Source organism: Chiroxiphia lanceolata, chromosome 2 (assembly GCF_009829145.1).
Source record: "Chiroxiphia lanceolata isolate bChiLan1 chromosome 2, bChiLan1.pri, whole genome shotgun sequence".
In the NCBI taxonomy this organism is placed as follows: domain Eukaryota; kingdom Metazoa; phylum Chordata; class Aves; order Passeriformes; family Pipridae; genus Chiroxiphia; species Chiroxiphia lanceolata.
The window spans coordinates 69,853,650-69,873,376 of NC_045638.1; the positions used below are offsets into that span (position 1 = coordinate 69,853,650).

General features: G+C 37.0%; 1 protein-coding gene across 1 annotated transcript in view; it reads left to right on the top strand.

Moving 5' to 3' along the window:
* The first annotated feature begins 337 nt into the window (after positions 1-337).
* The window catches only part of STARD13 (StAR related lipid transfer domain containing 13), a 257,875-nt gene continuing 238,485 nt past the window's right edge, over positions 338-19,727 (top strand). The window contains 2 exon segments of the mRNA XM_032680416.1: positions 338-483; positions 4,493-5,387. Coding sequence (XP_032536307.1) covers positions 4,650-5,387 — 738 coding nt within the window. The 5' untranslated portion in view covers positions 338-483; positions 4,493-4,649.

Here is a 19,727-nt window from a genome sequence, read left to right on the forward strand (position 1 = left end):
ATATCAAAAGGCATTTCATAGACTACCTTTTCAAAACCTGACAGCATCCAAACTCGAGCAGTTGGAACCTGACTCCAGGTGCTCCAGGTGATAAAGCAAAGCACAATGTTAAGGTCTGGTATGATGTGAAGAATGAGGTCACGCTGTATTTTTAGAAATGCCTGGTGTTCCTGTGAAGCATGTTCTTACTCTCTTTTTTCTTTTTTTTCCTTCCCTCTTCTTTTTTTTTTTCTGTCTTTTTTCTGCAAATAATTTGGCCAATGCTTGCAGAAGGCTGTTTTTGCCCCAGGGATTCTCACACATACTTCTCTTGACAGAGTTCTGCAGCAAGCAAGCTGAAATGTCTTCTGTTAAGAATCTGCTCATTTCTTTTTCTGTTCTGCCCCAACGCTTGGAGGATCTTTTGGCTACTCAATGGGTTCCTGTTGTTATGCTTATGGAAAGTAACTGAATTGAAAAATATGGGGTTACCTTGCAAAACAGGTAAAACTATCATCAGGAAAAAAAAATCCTAATCTCCCAATTTGTTCTTAGTTTATGTGTCTCAATCTTTATGCAAAACTTCATGAGTTTTAATACAAATCTTGGCTGTCCTGGCAAAGGGGAATCAAGCCAATAGAGCATGATACACAAAAGTTTATCTGTGAGTCTGCACACACACGCTTGTGCCAGGCCATATTAGAACTTACCTTCCCTTCCACAGCATTTCACTAGTTATATCATAAATCTGTATTAATTTATTGCTGATTTGTAAGGAGTTTTCCCTAATAAATAAAATTTTGGTTGTAAGTTTTAAACTCATGTATGTAGACAGTTAAGTTGCTACACTCAGACATGCATTTCACATTTTAGCTTAAAAAAAAATCTTGTGTTGCCATTTTTTTTTTCCTCTCTTACCAATGCTATTTGGAGTCAGTTCTGGTTGGACAGTTAGCTGATGTAGCCCTGCATTTTCCTTTTTAGTTGAAAACCCCACATATATATATATATATATATGCACAAGATACTTTAATTATTCCACATCTTTACCTACACTAGTGTCTACCAGTAGAGCTAATGCTACAGTACATATTTAGAATTATGTACGCTTATGAAAGTAATTTCCCTATTTATAAAGCCTCAAAGACCTTTTCCAGAAAGATTATTAGTTTTCAGAACTTCTATGTGCATACATTCAGGACTGTGGCGAGAATTATACTATTTTTCAGCAGTGTCTTACAGGCCTTTTATGACATGTACAGATTTAGCTCTGAATGTTCAGACCTCTCTGAGTTACATATTTTGCTATGGGCAGGATTTCCAAATTCTCTGCTTTGCCAAGAATGCTCCACTTTTATGAGCTAGAAACATGTTACATCTATGTGTAACTCCTTATAAAATATGGAATTTGATACTATATATAAAAGTGTGGGGTTTTTTCAGTCACTCTTAGATTGAGTAAAAAGATATGTTCCACAGGATGACCAAGGGTAAACCCACATTCATAAAATCATAGAATCATAGAATCAAGCAGATTTGGAAAAGACCTCCAAAATCATCAAGTCTAACCCTTGATCCAACACTGCAGTGGTTACCAGACCATGGCACTAAGTGCCACATCCATTCTCATCTTAAAAACCTCAAGGGATGGTGAATTCCACACCTTCCCTCTTCTTACCACTTCCTTTTCCCATATTTCTTACCATACTTGCACAAAAACAGCCTGCTTTTGCACACTTGCCTTGTTCCAGTCTCATCCCAGGAAAAATAAAGAGAAAATAGAGTAAGCAAATCTAGTAAATGGAAAACGTCTTTCATGATTTTTTGTAATTAAACTGTAAAAATTACAGCTTTACACCACACCCTGTTAAAAACAAAACTCATTTGAGACAAATAACTTAGCAAAATTTTAAAAGACGTTGGGTATTGATTTTAGATGCTAGGAATATCCAGAGATAATGAAAAATACAAATTTCTGCAGGGACGATAATTCATGTTTTGGAGTCCAAAGCATCATCCTAAAATACTAGAAATAAAAAATATGTAATTCAGTTATCCTATGCATGCCCACTGCAGGATGTGATGCACTGGGCAGAAACTGATGCACAGGAAGTTTCACATAAACATGAGGAAGAACTTTACTGTGTGAGTGACTGGAACAGGTTGCCCAGAGAGATTGTGGAGTCTCCCTCACTGGAGATATTCAAGAAACATCTGGATGCAATTCAGTGCAGTGTGCTCTAGGATGACCATGCTTGAGGAGGGAGATTGGACCAGATGACCAACTGTGGTGGCTTCCAACCTGACTCATTCCATGATTCTGTCAATTTCTGTAACTGCTTTTGGAGCAATTTTTTGCTATATTTTGGGCTTGTTACAGCAAAGATGTTTCTATGAAAACAGAGGTGTATTCACAGCACAGCCTGCTTGGCAGTATTATCAAAGCTAAAGAGGGTCCAGGGAACAGGCCAAGGATAGGAAAGAAGAGTAACAGTAGGAAGGGGTGAAGACCAGGAAAGAGAGTCTCTGGGGGAGACCTGGAGACCTGAGCATTGTTACTACTGCTGGAACTACCAACAGGTGAGGAGCAGGACGGCCACCAGCAGCAATGACTGGTGAACACAACCCATCCTGAGGTCTGGGCAGCCAGGCGAAAGCTCTTTCGCTGCCTTTTGGGGCGCCTGCTAGAATCGGCAAATCTTTTTCAGTTACAGCTGGCTTTGTGTGTGGGGAGTGTGGGTGCTAGCTGTATGCCTTCTTGCAGGGTACTGGGTGTCGGGGACTCAAAAGCGAAGTTGATGGCTCATAGTGAAGCACCTGGAATGGTAGGAGGCTTTTTCACTGTGCCCACAATGTACAAAATATTATGTGAAATGTTAGTTATTCAAATCATTCCATCTAAATGTGAGAATGTGTCTTCTTTTACAAAGGCATTGTGTTCAATTAGTTCTCCTAGTGTTCAGCACTTCTGAAAGTGACATCAATTCTATGAAGATGGCTAAGTTGAATCATCTAAGAAAATGAGGGTTTCAGAAGGAGGTTTCTCATTTACACATAGACAACATCATCTATTATTATTGTGTAGCAAAGATATGGGCTGAGATTCTTCTTGCCTTTATTTGTCCCTCTAAAGGGCAGATGACTGGTGTAAGCTTTTAATCTAGACATCCTCCATAGTTTTGGATAAGGCAGTCAGGCCAAAAGGGAGACTCATCCCATGTCTAAATAGGTAACCAAGATAAGTGGGAGCATTTACCTTTTAGAAGCATTTTTCCCTCTCCATTGACTCCAGCAGGACGTTAGACAGCTTACAATAACATCTGACTTTTAAATAGCTAGCAAGAGCTGAGAAGATGTCTACATAAAAAGAGGTCTACATACCTGCACACTCACACTTATTACAGCTGCAGTTCAAACAACAAAGGTAATACAATAAATCCAACAGTATTCTTTCTATTACCAAATGTACGTCTGTAACACTAAAGTTTACACTAACCAGCACTAAAATATGCCTAGATGGTGTGCACTGCTCAATTTATGGCACATGCAGTGACAGGCACGTCACATGCCAGCATCTTACTTTGCTTGTTTCCCACTTTGACAGTCACAGTGCTGCCTTCTGACACATCTTCCTCATCACTGACAGGTTTGCCACATCCATCAAAGGCTTAAGCTTCTCTTTTTATTTTGAAAAGCTTCTGTTCTGCTTTGCTCTCTCACAGAGGCAGTACTGAAACAATCATTAAAATAAATACTATCAATATTCAATCTGTCACAAGAAGTAAACTACATGTATGGGGGAATGTAAGCTATTCAGTGATGCAAGCTCAGTTCTTCAGCTCCTCCCTTCTTCCAATGCATTGGAGGTGCACAGCCTGGATGTGAGCATGGATATTAAGACTGATTTAAAGCAGACATGGCCAACTCCAATGTAGCACTGAAGCTCTCTGTTATTTTTAGCCTCCTCTTTTTGCTTTTCAGATCTACTGGGATTAGATAGGGGCTGCACTGCACTGGCAATTCATTGAAGTCGAGAGATAAAAAATCCCACCTATACTGAATCTTTTTTTCTGTCAGTTATTTTTTCCTATGACATTTCTCTATGTTTTGTTCCTTGGTCTTCCCTATGACATTTTAGTAGCTTTACCAGAACAGTGTAAAATTTTCAGTGATTTAACAGACAATGAAAAGAAGATGAACAGAGGCATGTTTAAGTAACAAGAATATACCTAACATCACTTTGAATGATTCTGAACCATTGCGTCAATAATCAATGTAAAGTCAACATTTAAAAAACATTTCTGCATTTGATATCTCTTTTCTAGTCTCTAAAGTAAACAAGTCAAGGTTCTCAAGTTTTCAGTTCATTTAATCTGCATACATCAAATATTTTTGCAGAAACATAAGTAATTCTAAAGTAAATTTGATATGGGAATTTCATGTTTCAGGATTACTTTTGCTGATGCAGTCCACCACAAGTATGTTTCCATCAATTTTATTTTTTTTTTTCCAGGAGCTGAGAGGATTCAGATGTTTTCTATGAGAATCCAGGCATAAATAATAATTGTGTGATCATGGTTTTGGAAAACTAAGAAGATATTTTCTGGTTGCATATGCAGAGTTATGTTTCTTAAGAAAAGCAAGAGTTAAGTAATTTTGATCTCTGATGGATGAAACCCACTGGAATGGAAACTAACATCCATGAAGAAGCACAGGACTCATCTTATCTTAAATCTGCCAAGTGCCTGGGGACTCCAAAGGAAGCAAAGGATGAAGAATATCAAAGAAAGATAGAAAATCAGGAGAGTCCATATGAATGTCAGAACATTTTACTGGAACCTGGGCCGAGTTTGCTGTCTGTGTCATCCTTATTAGACCACAATGAGACATCCTTGCAACTTGGTATGGCTGCAGGGCATGTCAGTGCCACCAACCAGTCTGAGAAAAAGAACCTTTGTGAAGAATTATCTTGTTCTGCAAGACACATGCCAAAGGAAGATCCTTTAAACCTTCCATTGCATGCAGGAAAAAATTCAGACAAGAAACCAGAAAGGAGTCATGAGATCAGAGTCATAAAACATAAACCAAGTGCTATCACATTTTCTGATTTCCAATTTTTATCACATGAAGCTAACACTAAGCTCCATATTTGTGAGGCAGGAGAAGCAGATGATTTTTCATCTGAAGAGGAAGAAGCAGATGGTAGAGGTGATGATGATATGTTCAGAGAACTGCCACTGTATGAGACATTTTTCAATGGTCTTCATAGAATGAATGTTTCTCAAAGAAAGCGAGGTAAACATGAACTTACTAAATATCAACACATCTGTCATTTAGAAGACTGTGATGATCATTCTGAAAAGGCATTGAAGGACCATAACAACGAAGAAAAGCACATGGAACTGGAGGTAATACAAGCTACTCTTTTGGTTTAAGTGTGTTTTAAATAAGTGGTGTCATTTAAGGTTGGTTACAGGAGGAAAAGGAGTTGTGTAAATTGTTGTAGGGTGCTAATTAACATGACTTACAGAATTAAGAACATAAACCTACAGTAAAAGTACATTAGGTTTTTACATTAGACAAATCTAACTTCAGATTGACCACTGAACTTCAAACTTTGGTTTTCTGGTTTCCCTTGCTTTTTAAAATTGGAACATTGGCTCAGTTTCCTCCATTCCTAAAAGATCATATATCATATCATGTACAGTATACATTCCCTGAGCCGAAGGATTGTTCCAAAGGGACAGAGCTCAGGTTTACCCTGAGAGCAGAGTATATTTCTTCATGTTGAAAAATGGGCTTCTTTACTTTGGTGGCACTGTAACACTGCACCACCTAACTCACAGCACTCTTTCCACGAAGTTACTGTTTTCTGTACTATTATTTCACTAAAACAATGTGAGGACAAGTTAAAAACTGGTATTTAATAAAATAAATAGAGGGTATTTTGTATCTGTACTGTTAAACATCATGATGTTCTATAGACCAGAGTCCAAAATGAAAATAGAAGATTTAGGACAAAATTAAAAACCCTGTGTAATAAGACTCATCCAACTATATATAACATTTCCAGAAAAAAAAAAATATGATTGAGTATTATAACTGCATTTCTTGGAACTGGAGTAACAGAAGCTTCCCAACTGAGTTCTCACTACTCTGGAGAATAAGCACAGCTTTTCCCCTGATCCCAGCTGGTGACAAACCAAATGACTGGAGCGAAACATGTTTATCACTGGAGAAGTTCAGCTCTAGTAGAAAAATATGAAGTGACTCCAAAAACTGGACAAACCAAACCCTTAGAATTCTGATGTTTCCTGACCTTGCAGCACAAATTAATCATAGACTGCAGGTCAGACAAACCATTCCTTCCTCTCTCTTCTCCTTCCTCCAGCTTTTAAAAATTATTTTCCATGTTAATCTGCTCTATGCCTTGAAAATAAGGCTGTAGTCCTAGTCTTTTACCCAGTGTCCTTCGATCTTCTCTGTCTCCAGTCCTCCTTTTACTTCTAGTGCTTATAACATAGAGTTGCTTCATTGGTTTCTGACTAAATGAAAGAAAGTAGAATTTGGACTATAATGTCTGCGTTTACATCAAAACTATGGTATACAATACTTAATTACTTCTCTCCTTTAGTACTAATCTATCTCCAGTTTGGGGTGACTAATTCTGCCCTTAACTGAGTGGGAGTTCTGTGCTGTATTTCATACGTATCCCAACTTAAATGCGGAAATCCATCAGCTCACAAAGAAATAAGTCAGATTTTTAGAAATTTTTCTCAGCAGATATTAGAAGATCAAGGCCCAAAGATGGTTCCAAAAAAGTGCACTTTTTGATGCAATACTGACCCTGACAGATTCTTGAGACACATGGCTTATTAAATAATTGCATTGTTATTCTATCCTAAGCCAAGCCTTGCTTCCTCATTTATTCAGAAACATTCACATTAATATAAATAATGTATTTCAAAATGGATGCACAACATCCCTTGGATTGTCTTTACTGAAGGTCATTTCCATAGATAAAAGGGAGAGGCCAGGAGATGTTGTCATTTAGTTTACTTTATGTCTGTGACATAAAATAAACTCAAGGATGCAGCTTGTAGTGTAAAATAATGGATTATAAATTGCCAGAGAAGCATGTGAAATTTCCTAGTAAATCTTGGCAAATGTGTCAAAACATTTCAAAAACTGTATAGATGCAATGATGCAGTCCTGGTTTTGATTTTTTTCTATGTAAATAAGTATGCATCATTCTAGGAAAGCCTCCAAAAATTTAAAAAAACCAAACAACAACAACAACAACAACAACATAAAAAAGGCAAAAACCAAACAAATAATAAAAAAAAGAATTGCATTGTCTCTCAAATTTTAGCAGCAGCCATGCATTACTATTCAGATTAAAAACTCCTCCCATGACTCTGGTTGAAGCAAATGTATGTTATTGTCAAGTTATTTACTTCTAATATTTAGAAATGGGGTTGGAAAAAAATGTCTTTCTAGTGAAAAGAAATTAAATAAATAAAGACAGCATGGGGTAAAAATGTTGACAAAGGCAACCACTACTGCTAAACCTTAGACTTAAAAATCCTATAATAAACAGATTAGTGATACAGTTACAGGCTATCACAGACAGCACCCTGACCCAGATGCTGGCTTAATCTTTGCTACCAGAGTTCACGGTGAAATAGTGATTAAGATCTACCCTGCAGGGGCATTCCTGGCCAAATGTACTTGTTACTGACCGCAAACCTTCTATTTTAGGTCTAGAAAAGAGGAAAGGCTGTCACTTTCTCAAGCTAGGAGCACTGGCCTTTGCAGGCAGTCACCACAAGCAGAACCGGTGTCTTCTCTTCAATAGTTGTTACAGGCATGTAAGCCTCAATTGTTGAACTTCTTGCTTCATTCTAGTTAATAAGCAGAGACAAATCTTCAAGTACACTGAACAGTAAACAAGTAGAGGGAAGATGGAAAAAATATAACTTGTGTATGCTGCCAACTCTGGAATAGGCGGAAGAAACTGCTGAAAACAATTCATATAATAGTCCCCATTAAAAAAATTCTCTTTCTTTTTTTTCCAAAGGCATACAGCTTCTGCCTCTTCTGAGTCGTATAAGACACATGATACTTCTGTTCAATTTACGAATTGAGCATGGCTCCTGAGTTTTCACCTTCAGAACAGTTCCATATTTATTTCCTGTGCTTGCTCATAAAATCTAAATTTGGCAACCTGTTTCTCCTTCTCAGAAGTCTGTAATCAGAAGTGGTACATTTAATTCCCAAACACAGTTCTGCCCAAATAGGGTAATGGTTGAACTAGATGTTCTTAAAGGTCTTTTCCAACCTAAATGATTCTATGATTGATTGTTTCTTTCTGTCCAGCTCTGAAGTGGCACCTTGAGCCATTTTTCCTTGCTTGTTTAACTTCAAGTCTTTCTATTAAACTACATACTGTCTTTGTGTATGTAGCCAGCTCTGTGTGAAGGGGTAATAAGTTATTCAGAATAGCTTCTGAAACATAACATTTTTCTAGACTGTATTTCTTCAAACTATACTGAGCAGGACCCAGCCGATAACCATGTCTAACCAGAAACTACTATGCAACTTTCCAGCAGTAATCTTACCCTATCCTTGCATAGTCTCAAAACAATATGTGTTACTTGCAGGAGTAGCATTTCAGGCAAGAAAAAAATTGAAGATATTTGATAGATATTAGGTAATAAGAAGTATTATGAAATCATACCCTTGGCAGTGGGAATTCTCATGGATCATCCCTCACCTCAGGGGCTGTATACAAATCCTGCTAATATTGTCAGCTGCTGCAAAGAGCCAAGCATAGCCTTAGCAACACAGCAGCAAACTGAAAATCCTCTCTGAGGCAGTTTCAAATAGTCTCTCTGGACAGCCCATATTAGCTATTGGAACAACCAAAAAGGTTTCTGTTGCTGTTGACATTATTTAAGGCATCTAAGTGAGTTGTCACAGCTTTCTCTACTGTATCAGAGAGAGAAGGGGTAAGTCAGGAAGCCCAAGTGCTGGAAAGGAACCACTTAGAGTTAAACATTAGAACACACTAAGTGCTTCAGCAGCCCCTCTGCAGCCTCCCTGTGTCTGTACACATAGTTACATCATTTCTCTTTCAACACATTTAGGAAGATCTAAACTAAACCTGCTTGTTTGTTTAAAGCACGATAATGATGGTCTAATATTTGCATTGAATGTTATGTTGTTCAGCTGGGTCAAACAAACAGTGAGATGCCACTCCCTAGGGGAGACAAGATGACCGAAACAGATAATTTAGGTAATTAAGGTAGTATTCACAATGAGTATCTTTGTCAGGATTTTGCCTTCAGACTGTAAAATCAAAGACTTTTGGAGAAGGCTGCACAGGCATGAGAGTGGCAGGTACAATGCCAAAGACAGTCTCTGTGTGCAGCACTGGGTAGTGTTGGTGGGTTAGCTATGCCATCACCTTTCACCATGGTTAAGTCTGAAAGTAAAACTGCAGTGTTCTAAAGGAGATTTGTGAAAGCTCCATTACTTTAGACACTTGAAGCTAAGGCAGCTGCACCCTGGAAATTATTTCAGAAAACAGTCCTTTGCTGACAGAAAGATGAATAGTTTCTCTTTCCTTGATTATTCACTTGCTTTCCTTAATTTCCTTGCTCCGTCTTTGTACTACAGTTAGGTAGATTTTATCCTCATTACACACGCATTGCCACATGAAAAGTTTGATAATCATTGTACCAGCTTAAACCACAAGAGCTCAGATTTAGGCTGGAACAATTTGCTGAAATGTGATGTGGAAGTTTCCACAGCATCTGTCCCTCAGTTTGTCTGCTTCTGGCCTATGTTTTCATTCTTCTTCTCACAAACACCAGAAGTTCACCAAAGGAGCAATACAAGATGAATAAAACCATAGAACCATAGAATGGTTTGAGTTGGAAGGGATCTTACAGATCTTACAGTTCCAACTCGCCATAAGCAAGGATGTCACCCACTAGATCAGGTTGCTCAAAGCTCCATCCAATCTGGCCTTGAACACTTCCAGGGATGAAGCATACACAACACCTTTGGGTAAACTGTTCCAGTGCTCCACCATATTCTGAGTAAGGAACTTCTTCCTAACATCTAATGTAAATCCATCCTCTTTTAATTTAAAATGGTTCCCCCTTGTCCTATCACTATCTGCCCATGTTAAAATTCAGGGTACAGGGAAGAGAGGGGCAGAATCACCTCCTTCAACACTTTTTTTGATGCAGCCCAGGCTGCTGTTGGCTTTCTGGGCAGTGAGCACACACTGCTGGCTCATGTCCAGCTTTTCATCCACTAGAACCCCCAAGTCCTTCTCCACAGGGCTGCTCTCAATGAGTTCCTCTCCCAGCCTGGACTCATGTCTGGGATTGCCCCAACCCAGATGCAGCACCTTGCACTTGGACTTGTTGAACTTCATGAGGTTCTTGTGGGCCCACTTGTCAAGTTTGTCCAGGTCCCCCTGGACGGTAACCCATACTTCTGTTGTGTCAACTGCACTGCTCAGCTTCACAGCATCTGAAAACTTGCTGAGGGTGCACTTGATCTCACTGTCAATACAACAGATAAAGATATTAAACAACACTGGTCCCAAGACAGAGCCCTGAGGGACACCACTCATCACCAGCCTCCACCTGGACACAGAGCCATTGGCCACAACTCTCTATCTGTGTCCATCCTGCCAATTCCTTATCCACGAAATAGTCCACCCTTCAAATCCATGTCTCTCCAATTTTGAGATAAGGATGTCATATGGGTCTGTCAAAGGCTCTGCAGAAGTCTAGGTAGATGACATCAGTCAGTCTTCTCTTTTCAATTGTTGCAGTCACAAATAGAGGAGATAAATCCCTGAAAATTTATTCAAAAGCCATAGTCTTTAAAGTCATAAATGATTCCTTAAAATATATGTATTCTTCTGAGAGGCTTGTAAACATTTTAATCGAGTAATCATACCCAATGAGAAAGGAATCAGAAAGTGTTAAGTCTTTGACAATGAACTTGAATTGGCAGTGTGCCCAGGTGGCCAAGAAGGCCAATTGTATCTTGGCCTATATAGAATAGTGTGGCCAGCAGGACCAGGGCAGTGACTGTCCCCCTGTACTTGGCACTGGTATGGCCACACCTCAAGCACTGTGTTCAGTTTTGGGCCCCTCACTCCCAGAAGGACATTGAGGTGCTGGAGCAAGCCAGAGAAGGGCAATGGAGTTGATGAAGGGTCCGAAGCACAAGACTTATGATGAATTGCTGAGGGAGCTGGGGCTGTTTAGCCTGAAGAAAAGGAAACTCAGGGGAAATCTTATTGGTCTCTACAATTACCTGAAAGGAGGTTGTAGTGATGTGTGCATGGGTCTCTTCTGCCATGTCTCAAGTGAAAGGACAAGAAAAAATCACCCCAAGTTGTGCCAGGGGAGGTTTGGATTAGATATTAGGAAAAAATAATTCACTGAAAGAGTGGGTAGGCATTGGAATAAGATGCCCAGGGAAGTGGTGGAGTGACCATCTCTGCCGGTGTTCAAGATATGGCACCTGGGGATACGGTTTAGGGATGATTGTGGTGGTGCTGAGTTGATGGTTGGACTCAATGACCTTGAAGGTGTCTTCCAACCTTTATGATTCCGTGATTCTGCAAATTTGCTTTATTCAGATTAGATTGAGTTCATTCAATTTAAATGACCCAAACAGAGCAACAGTGAAGACTACATCTATGATCAGGAACCAGACCTGCCAAAGTCAGCTTCTTACCTTTATTTTCGGATGGCTTAAACCCTGCTAAGCCCTTGTGCCTCTTGTATTCTTGGTCAGTGCCTTGCTTAGCCACTCTGAAGCACTTTCCTGAGAGGTACTTTTCTGTTTTCATTAACAAGGCATTGGAACTTAGGTGGAATTTAAGCTATCTGAAAATTGCCCTGCAATAGTTTCTTCTTCTCTAATTCAGTTGTACAAGAACAAAAACTACTAAGGAACATATCGGAGTGAAGCACAAATTCCTACTCCCATTCCTCCCATAATTTGGAAGTCTGTACTTCACTTTACCCTATGAAACTGAGACTCCAAAAGTAGAGGAGGAGAATGGAGGCAAACTTGTGATGATTTCTTCATGAGGTATAATATGGTTATTATTACCTCCTTTTAGTCATCTTCTGCAGACATGGGAAGTCTGCCCAGGTAGGAGAGCTGAGTGCTATATAACAATACCCAAAGAAAACATGGTAGGAGGTTAAGGTAAGGAAAATGGAAAATTACTTGTTTAAGAAAGGAGTGATGCACTGAGCTTTATACATTCTAATTTCCTTTGTGTGTCTGTGAGATTTTGACTTTCTGTATTTCAATTGCACATTATCTAGAACTGATAGATGGGGACAGTGAGTAAAACTTTTCAAAGTTTTTAGCATTTATGGTTGTTTTCTGCTTGCTTGGAAAAGGAGTTGAAGAACTGCTGATTACCAACAAGAGCCAGATAAATGCTGGCTTAGGGATTTTAATTATTAAGTTAAAAGAAAGTATTTTTTATTAATTTCACAAATTTGAGGGTCTAATGGCAAATATAGAATTTTGTATTGAGTACATTTTTCTCTGACCTCAGTATTCTTAATAATGTAACCATTTCCCATTACAATATGACGTGTTGTGTCCTACTTGTTGTGAATGGAGGGATCAGCTCAAATTTGCTTCTTACTTCAGTGGAAATTAGCTACATGGCTGTTTTTACCAAGAAATTACAGAAACTTTGGAAAATAACTGAAGTTACTACAAGAACAGTAATTTAAGGATATGCTTAAAGATAGTATTGAAAAAATTGGTACATTGAAATCATGTAGAAAAACACGTAGATTCTATAAAAATTACTGTCCTTGCATATGCAATAAACTTGCATGACTAGCTGTTCATTAATATAGAATTAAAAAATACAAATGTATGCCTTTTAAATCACAAGATTGACTTCAGCAGGCATCAATGGCTACTGGATTGGAGAAAACATGCACTCTGGTTTTGTAAAATATATCCCATAAACTATATTCAGCAGTCCCTTTTAACTTCAGCTCTGCCAAAATCCTCCTGAAGAAAAATTGTAACATGAGGGGACATAATCTATCCTTTATCAAAAGCAAAGCTGATAAACAAATTAAACAAATCTACATGTGATAGGGTAACTAGCACTCCAAAAATTCAGGGAGCTTCAAAGCAGTTGATCCTTCATGCAGTTTGAAATAATTTGTGGCACAGAATACCATCACTCTCCAAAAATGTATAGTATATGGCATATATTACCTATATATTGAGATTCTGAGAAAATTAAAATTCCAGGGCAAACAAATTAAGAAAATTGAATAATTGGTCAAAAAGACAACTAATCTTGACTTTCAAACTCCTTCAGAAAATTTACCAAGTACAGTTCAACTTGGTGCTGAATTTAGTAATATGAAAAAAATAAAAAAAAAAAGTGAGATTATTGAGTTACACTGCACAGTGTGAAACACTTGGGCTGTTCAGGTTAATGTGTAGACCTTTATAGCTGTCCTATGGAGAAGATACTGCGCTGCCAAGGAATTTTGTTGCACAGCTTCATCATGGTCCCATATGCACACATTAAGAGATCCCACAAACAGCACTTCGGGAACTCCTGCTTTATCTTGTTCATAAGCATTACTGAGTGGTTTATATTTATCTGTAAAGCTTCAGAAGACTAAATAGTTAACAAAACAAATGTATTATACTAGAAGGGGAGTGTATTCATTACATGTAACTTGGGTTATGATTTTTTTTCAAATATTGACTCCTTTATTTGTTGTGTATTTGAATATTTTAGAATCATAAGGCCACCTCAGAAAAGAGCAATATTATTATTGCTCTTGCCAGAAAACACTAAAAATTATGTGTTTATGGTCGTATTGAGCCCATAAAATGAAAGAGGTATATCAAGATTCTACTTTACAAATATCTGAAAATACCTGGAACCTGTGCAGTGTGAGACCATTCAAGTGTTTCGTGTATCTCTACAGAAGTGGAGCAAAAGTCAACAGAAAATAAGCCTTATCTAAGTCAAGGCTGTGATGAACTACATTCCTCTGTCAGAGCACAGGAATAGGCACCTGTAAGAATTACAGACTGGGTCGTAGGTGCAGGGAACCAGAAGAAACATGTAGAAATCTGTTAATCTGCTTATCAGTGAAACAAAGATATTCTTTCAAGGTGCAGATGGAGATACTGGAAAACCATGGGACGGGCAGTAAGCAGAACATCTTGTGAGACCAGAAACTTGCACAAAAGACGAAGGGACCAGGTTGGGTTGTATGTTCAAGCTTTGGCTGACAAGCAAGGATTTCATATGTTTTTCAAGTGAGCCAATAGAACTGCAGTATAGCAAAATAAAAAAAAAAAAACCACAAAAAAACCAGAAACAGAATTTTATTGAATTAACAACCTTGCAATGTGTACTTTGCAATATGTCAAAATTCTTGAGCAGTTAGTAAGAAAAATGAGTTACAAATATCTTCGCTCACAGAAGTCTCACTGAAAGTTTGTGGCATTCTTATAAGGTATTTAGATGCTTTTGAAATTTCTTCCTAGGTAACATATGCCCAGCTAACAAAAATCAGACTCCAGTGATATGTCTAGGATCTCTCTGTTCTTTGAGTAAAATTCCAATAAAAAAAAATTAGCTTGATATTGTAACAGACATATTTCCTTGGTAATACCACAGGACCCCAGACTATCATATGATTTGACACACTTAGAGATCTATGATCCTTTTGGTAGTGCCACATTATCAGTTATCCTATAACCAGCAATCTGTTGAGTTCCATGAATGAAACCAATTTAGAGAAATGAAAAAAAATTTTTTTAAATGTCATGAACTTCATAGAAAGTTTAGGATGATTCACCTGAGATTTCATTTTATGACATTCTTGTGTGGTTATTTTCTGCAGGAGAGAGTGTCATCACCCTCAGGATTTTTCTTAAAATTGATCCAAGTATGGGGTATTTTAAATCGTAGTAAAAATAGAAATAGAGTTTTCTTCCCTATCCAAGGTTTTGTTCAAAGTAAAGCTCTTGCAAAACTCCTGCCCAGTTTTGAATTATCTCAGAGCTAAGACTTTTACAGTGCAGCAAAGGGAAATCTCTTCTGAATTAGCTTGGAGTTCTCCTAAAATAAATCAGACAGGACATTGAGGCCAATGTCTGCATTTGAAACATTTTTCTTTCAGGAAATAACTTCAGTAAAATCTCACCAGACTTTTGGATTATATTACGGGACTCTCCTTATCTGTGCTTTCTATGGATTCTGAAATTCTTTGGCATTTAAACTATCAATCCAATGCTTCAAAAATTGGGTCTAGAATAGGTAACATTTTAGTGTCAAAAATTCAACAGCTCATTTATAAAATATATGCAGAGAAATTTTGTCTGGTCTTAATTTAATCTTTATGATGAAGTAGTTAGTAATATGGTATATAAACTACTGTAAGTTTTGCAGTTACTATTTATTGTTCCTATTCAAGCAGCATAATGGTGACATTTCAGTAGTTACATAATGATAATTTTTCACTGTGGTAAAAGTCTTCACAGTTAGTCTGGGGACTCATTTACTTAAATTAAAATGTGAAAAAATCTGCTGAACCTGCCAAGAAACAACAAAACATAACACTGCAGCTTGTATGTGTTTCATTCTGTATGATGTACATCACATATCAAGATCAAGAGAAAAGTACACAAAGCCAATAACTAGAAGAAAGAATACAAAGACTGCCTTTTACTAACATGCCTGACCAAAATCAGAGCCTGTACTGAGACAAAGTGGAGCACCAAGTATTTGTGTAAATAAGGATCTAGACTCTCAAGAGTTCATCTCAAGCTGTACTTTCATCTGATGTACTATAAAGTTTGCCAAGATATTACAAATAACTGTAGATATAGATATATGGGAAAAGATCACGTTTGGGAGATTGAAAGATTATTCAACTAAAAAAGATTACCCCAGGAAGATAAAAATATTCCAAAGACCCTAGGGTTTTTTAAAATAAAAGTTGCAATAATATCATGTATCTATTATGCAAGAGGGCTATCAAGATAGCCCTCTGTTTTATATTTTGTATAACATAGATCCTGTATTATCTTGACTTGTCCGAGCATGGTAAGAACTTAACAGTTTTAGCCTTATCTTGGGGAACACATAATGCACTGAAGTTAAAAAAAATAAATCAAGGGGAAAGAAAAAAAAAAAGGAGAAAAAAAATAAAGCTAAAAGAGAGAAACAGAATTAAAAAGCCTTAGTGGGAAACCCCCAGTATTCCAAGCAAGCGGAGACAAAATCAGTTCTTTCTGAAGTGAAGGCAAAAGTGCATTATACAAGTTCAGAAAATGCTTTTGAAACCAAATTTTCAGACATGACAAAGCCTGCATTTTGCATGTGAATGATAGACAGATAACTCTAAATTTGCCACTTCAGTGTTCTCAAAGAAAACTTCAAGTAAAAGAATTTACCATGAATACAAACAAAAAAAAGAAAAAGCTAAAATAGTAAGAATTGCTATAAGTTAGAATGTACACATTCACAGTTTTTATCTCAGATCACCTCTTGTTTGCAATGTTTCCACTTGAATATAAAGGTCTTAAGAAGGTGAATTTAAGTTGCATTAAATCGAATGAAGATATCTTAGTTAAAAAAAAGACTAGACCTTCTTGATGGGTGTTTTTCTTATTTGGAAATTGCGTTGAAATGTTTGCAAATGCTAAGGAGTGCTCACACAAACAGTGGGAAACACAGCATGTAATTCCAATGGAAATTAAAATAAATGTGTAAGAGCAGCATGTACGAGGTCGAAAACTGCAAAATTAAGAAGAAAAATTTTGTTTATGTATCCAATTTAAAATTGGCAGTAATATACAAAAAAATAACCTTCTAGATACAGCATGGCAAATAAAAGCATTCCATTTTGCAAAGGAAGTATTTCATCTAAATTTGGGGTTACAGTTCAGAAACAAATCCCCCAAAGATCCAAAATTCTCCATGACAGTGAATGATTCCTTAGCTTGGGTGTAATACATTAGGAGCCTCCAGCAGCTTGCTAGGTGGGCTACTAAGGAACTTGTATAGCCTGACTGGCAGGCAAAGGTATTTTCCCCAGAGGAAGGTTGTCAAAATTAAGCTATCTTTGAAAAGTAATTCAAGTTTGATGAATTGACAAATATCAATTAAATTAAATCACTTATCACTTGGATTTCAAATGAAATTGCTATCACTTTGGCATTTTAAATTTTAAATTTATACATATATTGGTTGGGTTGCAATTAGGTTGGTGTCTATTGTCTACCCAGGTTTTTTCTAGAAGGGCTAAACCATATATTGATCAGTTTATGCACATTGTTCCTCTAAGTGTTCTGCAGCCCATTTCCCCTTGTTGTTGTTTTGGTTTGTTTTTTTTTTAAGGGTGGCAATATCAAACAGGACTATAGAGAAGTGAGCAGGGTCAGACAGCAACTGGGAGAGCTTCTCACTTTTTTAAGTTTCTTAAGACAAACTATTAAAATACAAACTACAATCCTTCCAACATTTTTCCCGGAATGTCTGGATATAGCCCAAGTACATATAAAGCTTTCTTTGCAAGGATATCTAGAGATGCCTCTTAAACCTGAAAATCTTGCAATTCTACATTATAATGCATTTTACTAGGAAGATTTTGCTTATAATTGTTATTTTTAAGTCTCTTACACTTCAAAATACACTTGTTTGAGGTACATAACTGGATGAACTAGCTGAAATCCTAGTCACCTTGAATTAGGCTAGGAATTGTTTGTTTTCAGTTATTTCCCAGAGTTATGTCAATAGATCCTTTTATTTGGATTATTGTGGTTGATGGGGTTTTTCCAAAATATGTCATATCACAGGGAACTGAAATATTTGTGAATAGTATTATCACTGCTGATAATCACCTCACAGCAGGTTTTTTTCCCTCTTTCTTATAAATTCTCTCAACGATGTTTTCCTGTTCTTTTTAATGACCATAACTTTTATAAATAAAGCTTACCAAATACCTTAACAAGGAAAAATAGAATTATTGAATACTTTCAGTTATGGTACTTCACAAAAAGCAAATAACACTAAAAAATAAAATGTATATTAGAACTTGCAGTCAATAATGGTTAGGCTAAGTCTCTGCTTGTTAAGTGAAATCCTGGGACAGGCTCAGGTCTTCACCTTCACCTGTCTCAGAACATCTTTAGTGCATTTGTGTTTTGAAGTACTGTATGTTATAAAAGTAGCTGCTACAGATCCCTCAGCCTGTCTCATTCCAGCAGAAGATATCTGAAGCAAGGGACAGGGAACATGCCTGAACTTCAAAGTTTTGGTAATAGTAGTTGTTGCTATTTAATGACCATCATACTCTTACAGCAAGAGAGATTTTTCTGAGCTCTAGGCCTCATTTTCCAACCTATGTGTTATACTTCTATGGTATTAGCAACATGTTTACAAGCTCTGGGAATGCAGAAGCTATTCTTTTCCTTCAAGAATGATGCCTAAGGCTGCTTTATCAAAGCAGCTTTTCTTCAAAAATTGAGATCAAACTGATTTGTTTAACAGAATGTATTTTAGATTTTTAAACTGAACTGTCTTCTTCCCATGCTAAAAAAAACATGCTAAAATCTCTAATCACTATTCTGTTTCTGTTTATGATTTAAAAAGCCACAGAAGAGTCTTCATAAAGTAAGATTTCCAGGAGGAGCAAAATATGCAGCCAATATTATACATACATACAGTCAATATTATTCAGTAATAATACATTTACTTCACAGTTCCTTTTTTTAATTTATTCTAGCAAGACAGGGCTTCAGTTATTTACAAATACCATGAATAGTTACAAATACCATGAATAGTTGAGTTTCTGAAAGTTGTTTTGATCACTCACATGGCATTTATGTCTGTTTCTGACCTCTGAAAGATGAAATGTAGTTCAAATTCTGAAAACTTTAGGTAGATAACTAGCATTAATTATTAAAAATATAAGACTACATACTATATAAATTAGCAAGGGCTTAAGGACTCTTTGAATGCAGATAGATGATTATTCTTGTGCATTAAGTGATGATCTTAAATATAGCATTTAAATTCTACACAATTCCTTCAGCTTCTTAATTTCTATATTTGCCATGGATATTCTTGGCATTTAGAAGTAAAAGAAAGAGCATAAACTACAGCAGATTATTATAGTAGAACACCTGATACTGTGACTTTTAGCTTAGGCAGGTAGCAGGAACGTGTATTTCAGTTTATGGAATAAAAGGTGGTGGAAAAAAAACCCCAGTATCATTGACAGAGCCTGAGTCCCATTCAAAATTTTATCTATAAGACTCTTTGCTTCTCCAGGTTGAAAGCTTTTGCCAGTTTTATCAGGGAAGGAGGAGTGAAACCTGATCTTTATAATTTAGGCAATTAACTATCATCTAGAATTTAGATATTTAAATATCTATGGTTCATGATCATCCACGGGGCTTGGTGAAGTAGGCTTGCAGCTCTTACGATTTTCTTCCAGAGAAACGGGGGATGTAGGAGGAAGACAAGAAGGAGTGGGAGTGGAGATTGTGCAGAGTAGGTCTTGACTTAACATTAAGTTAAGACATCAGCAGAATATTATCTGGATCTGGGAGTTAGGGAATGTATCCAGTTTCCACATTATAGAGAAAGAAGTCTCTCAAATGAAGTACATAAATTTCTTATACAG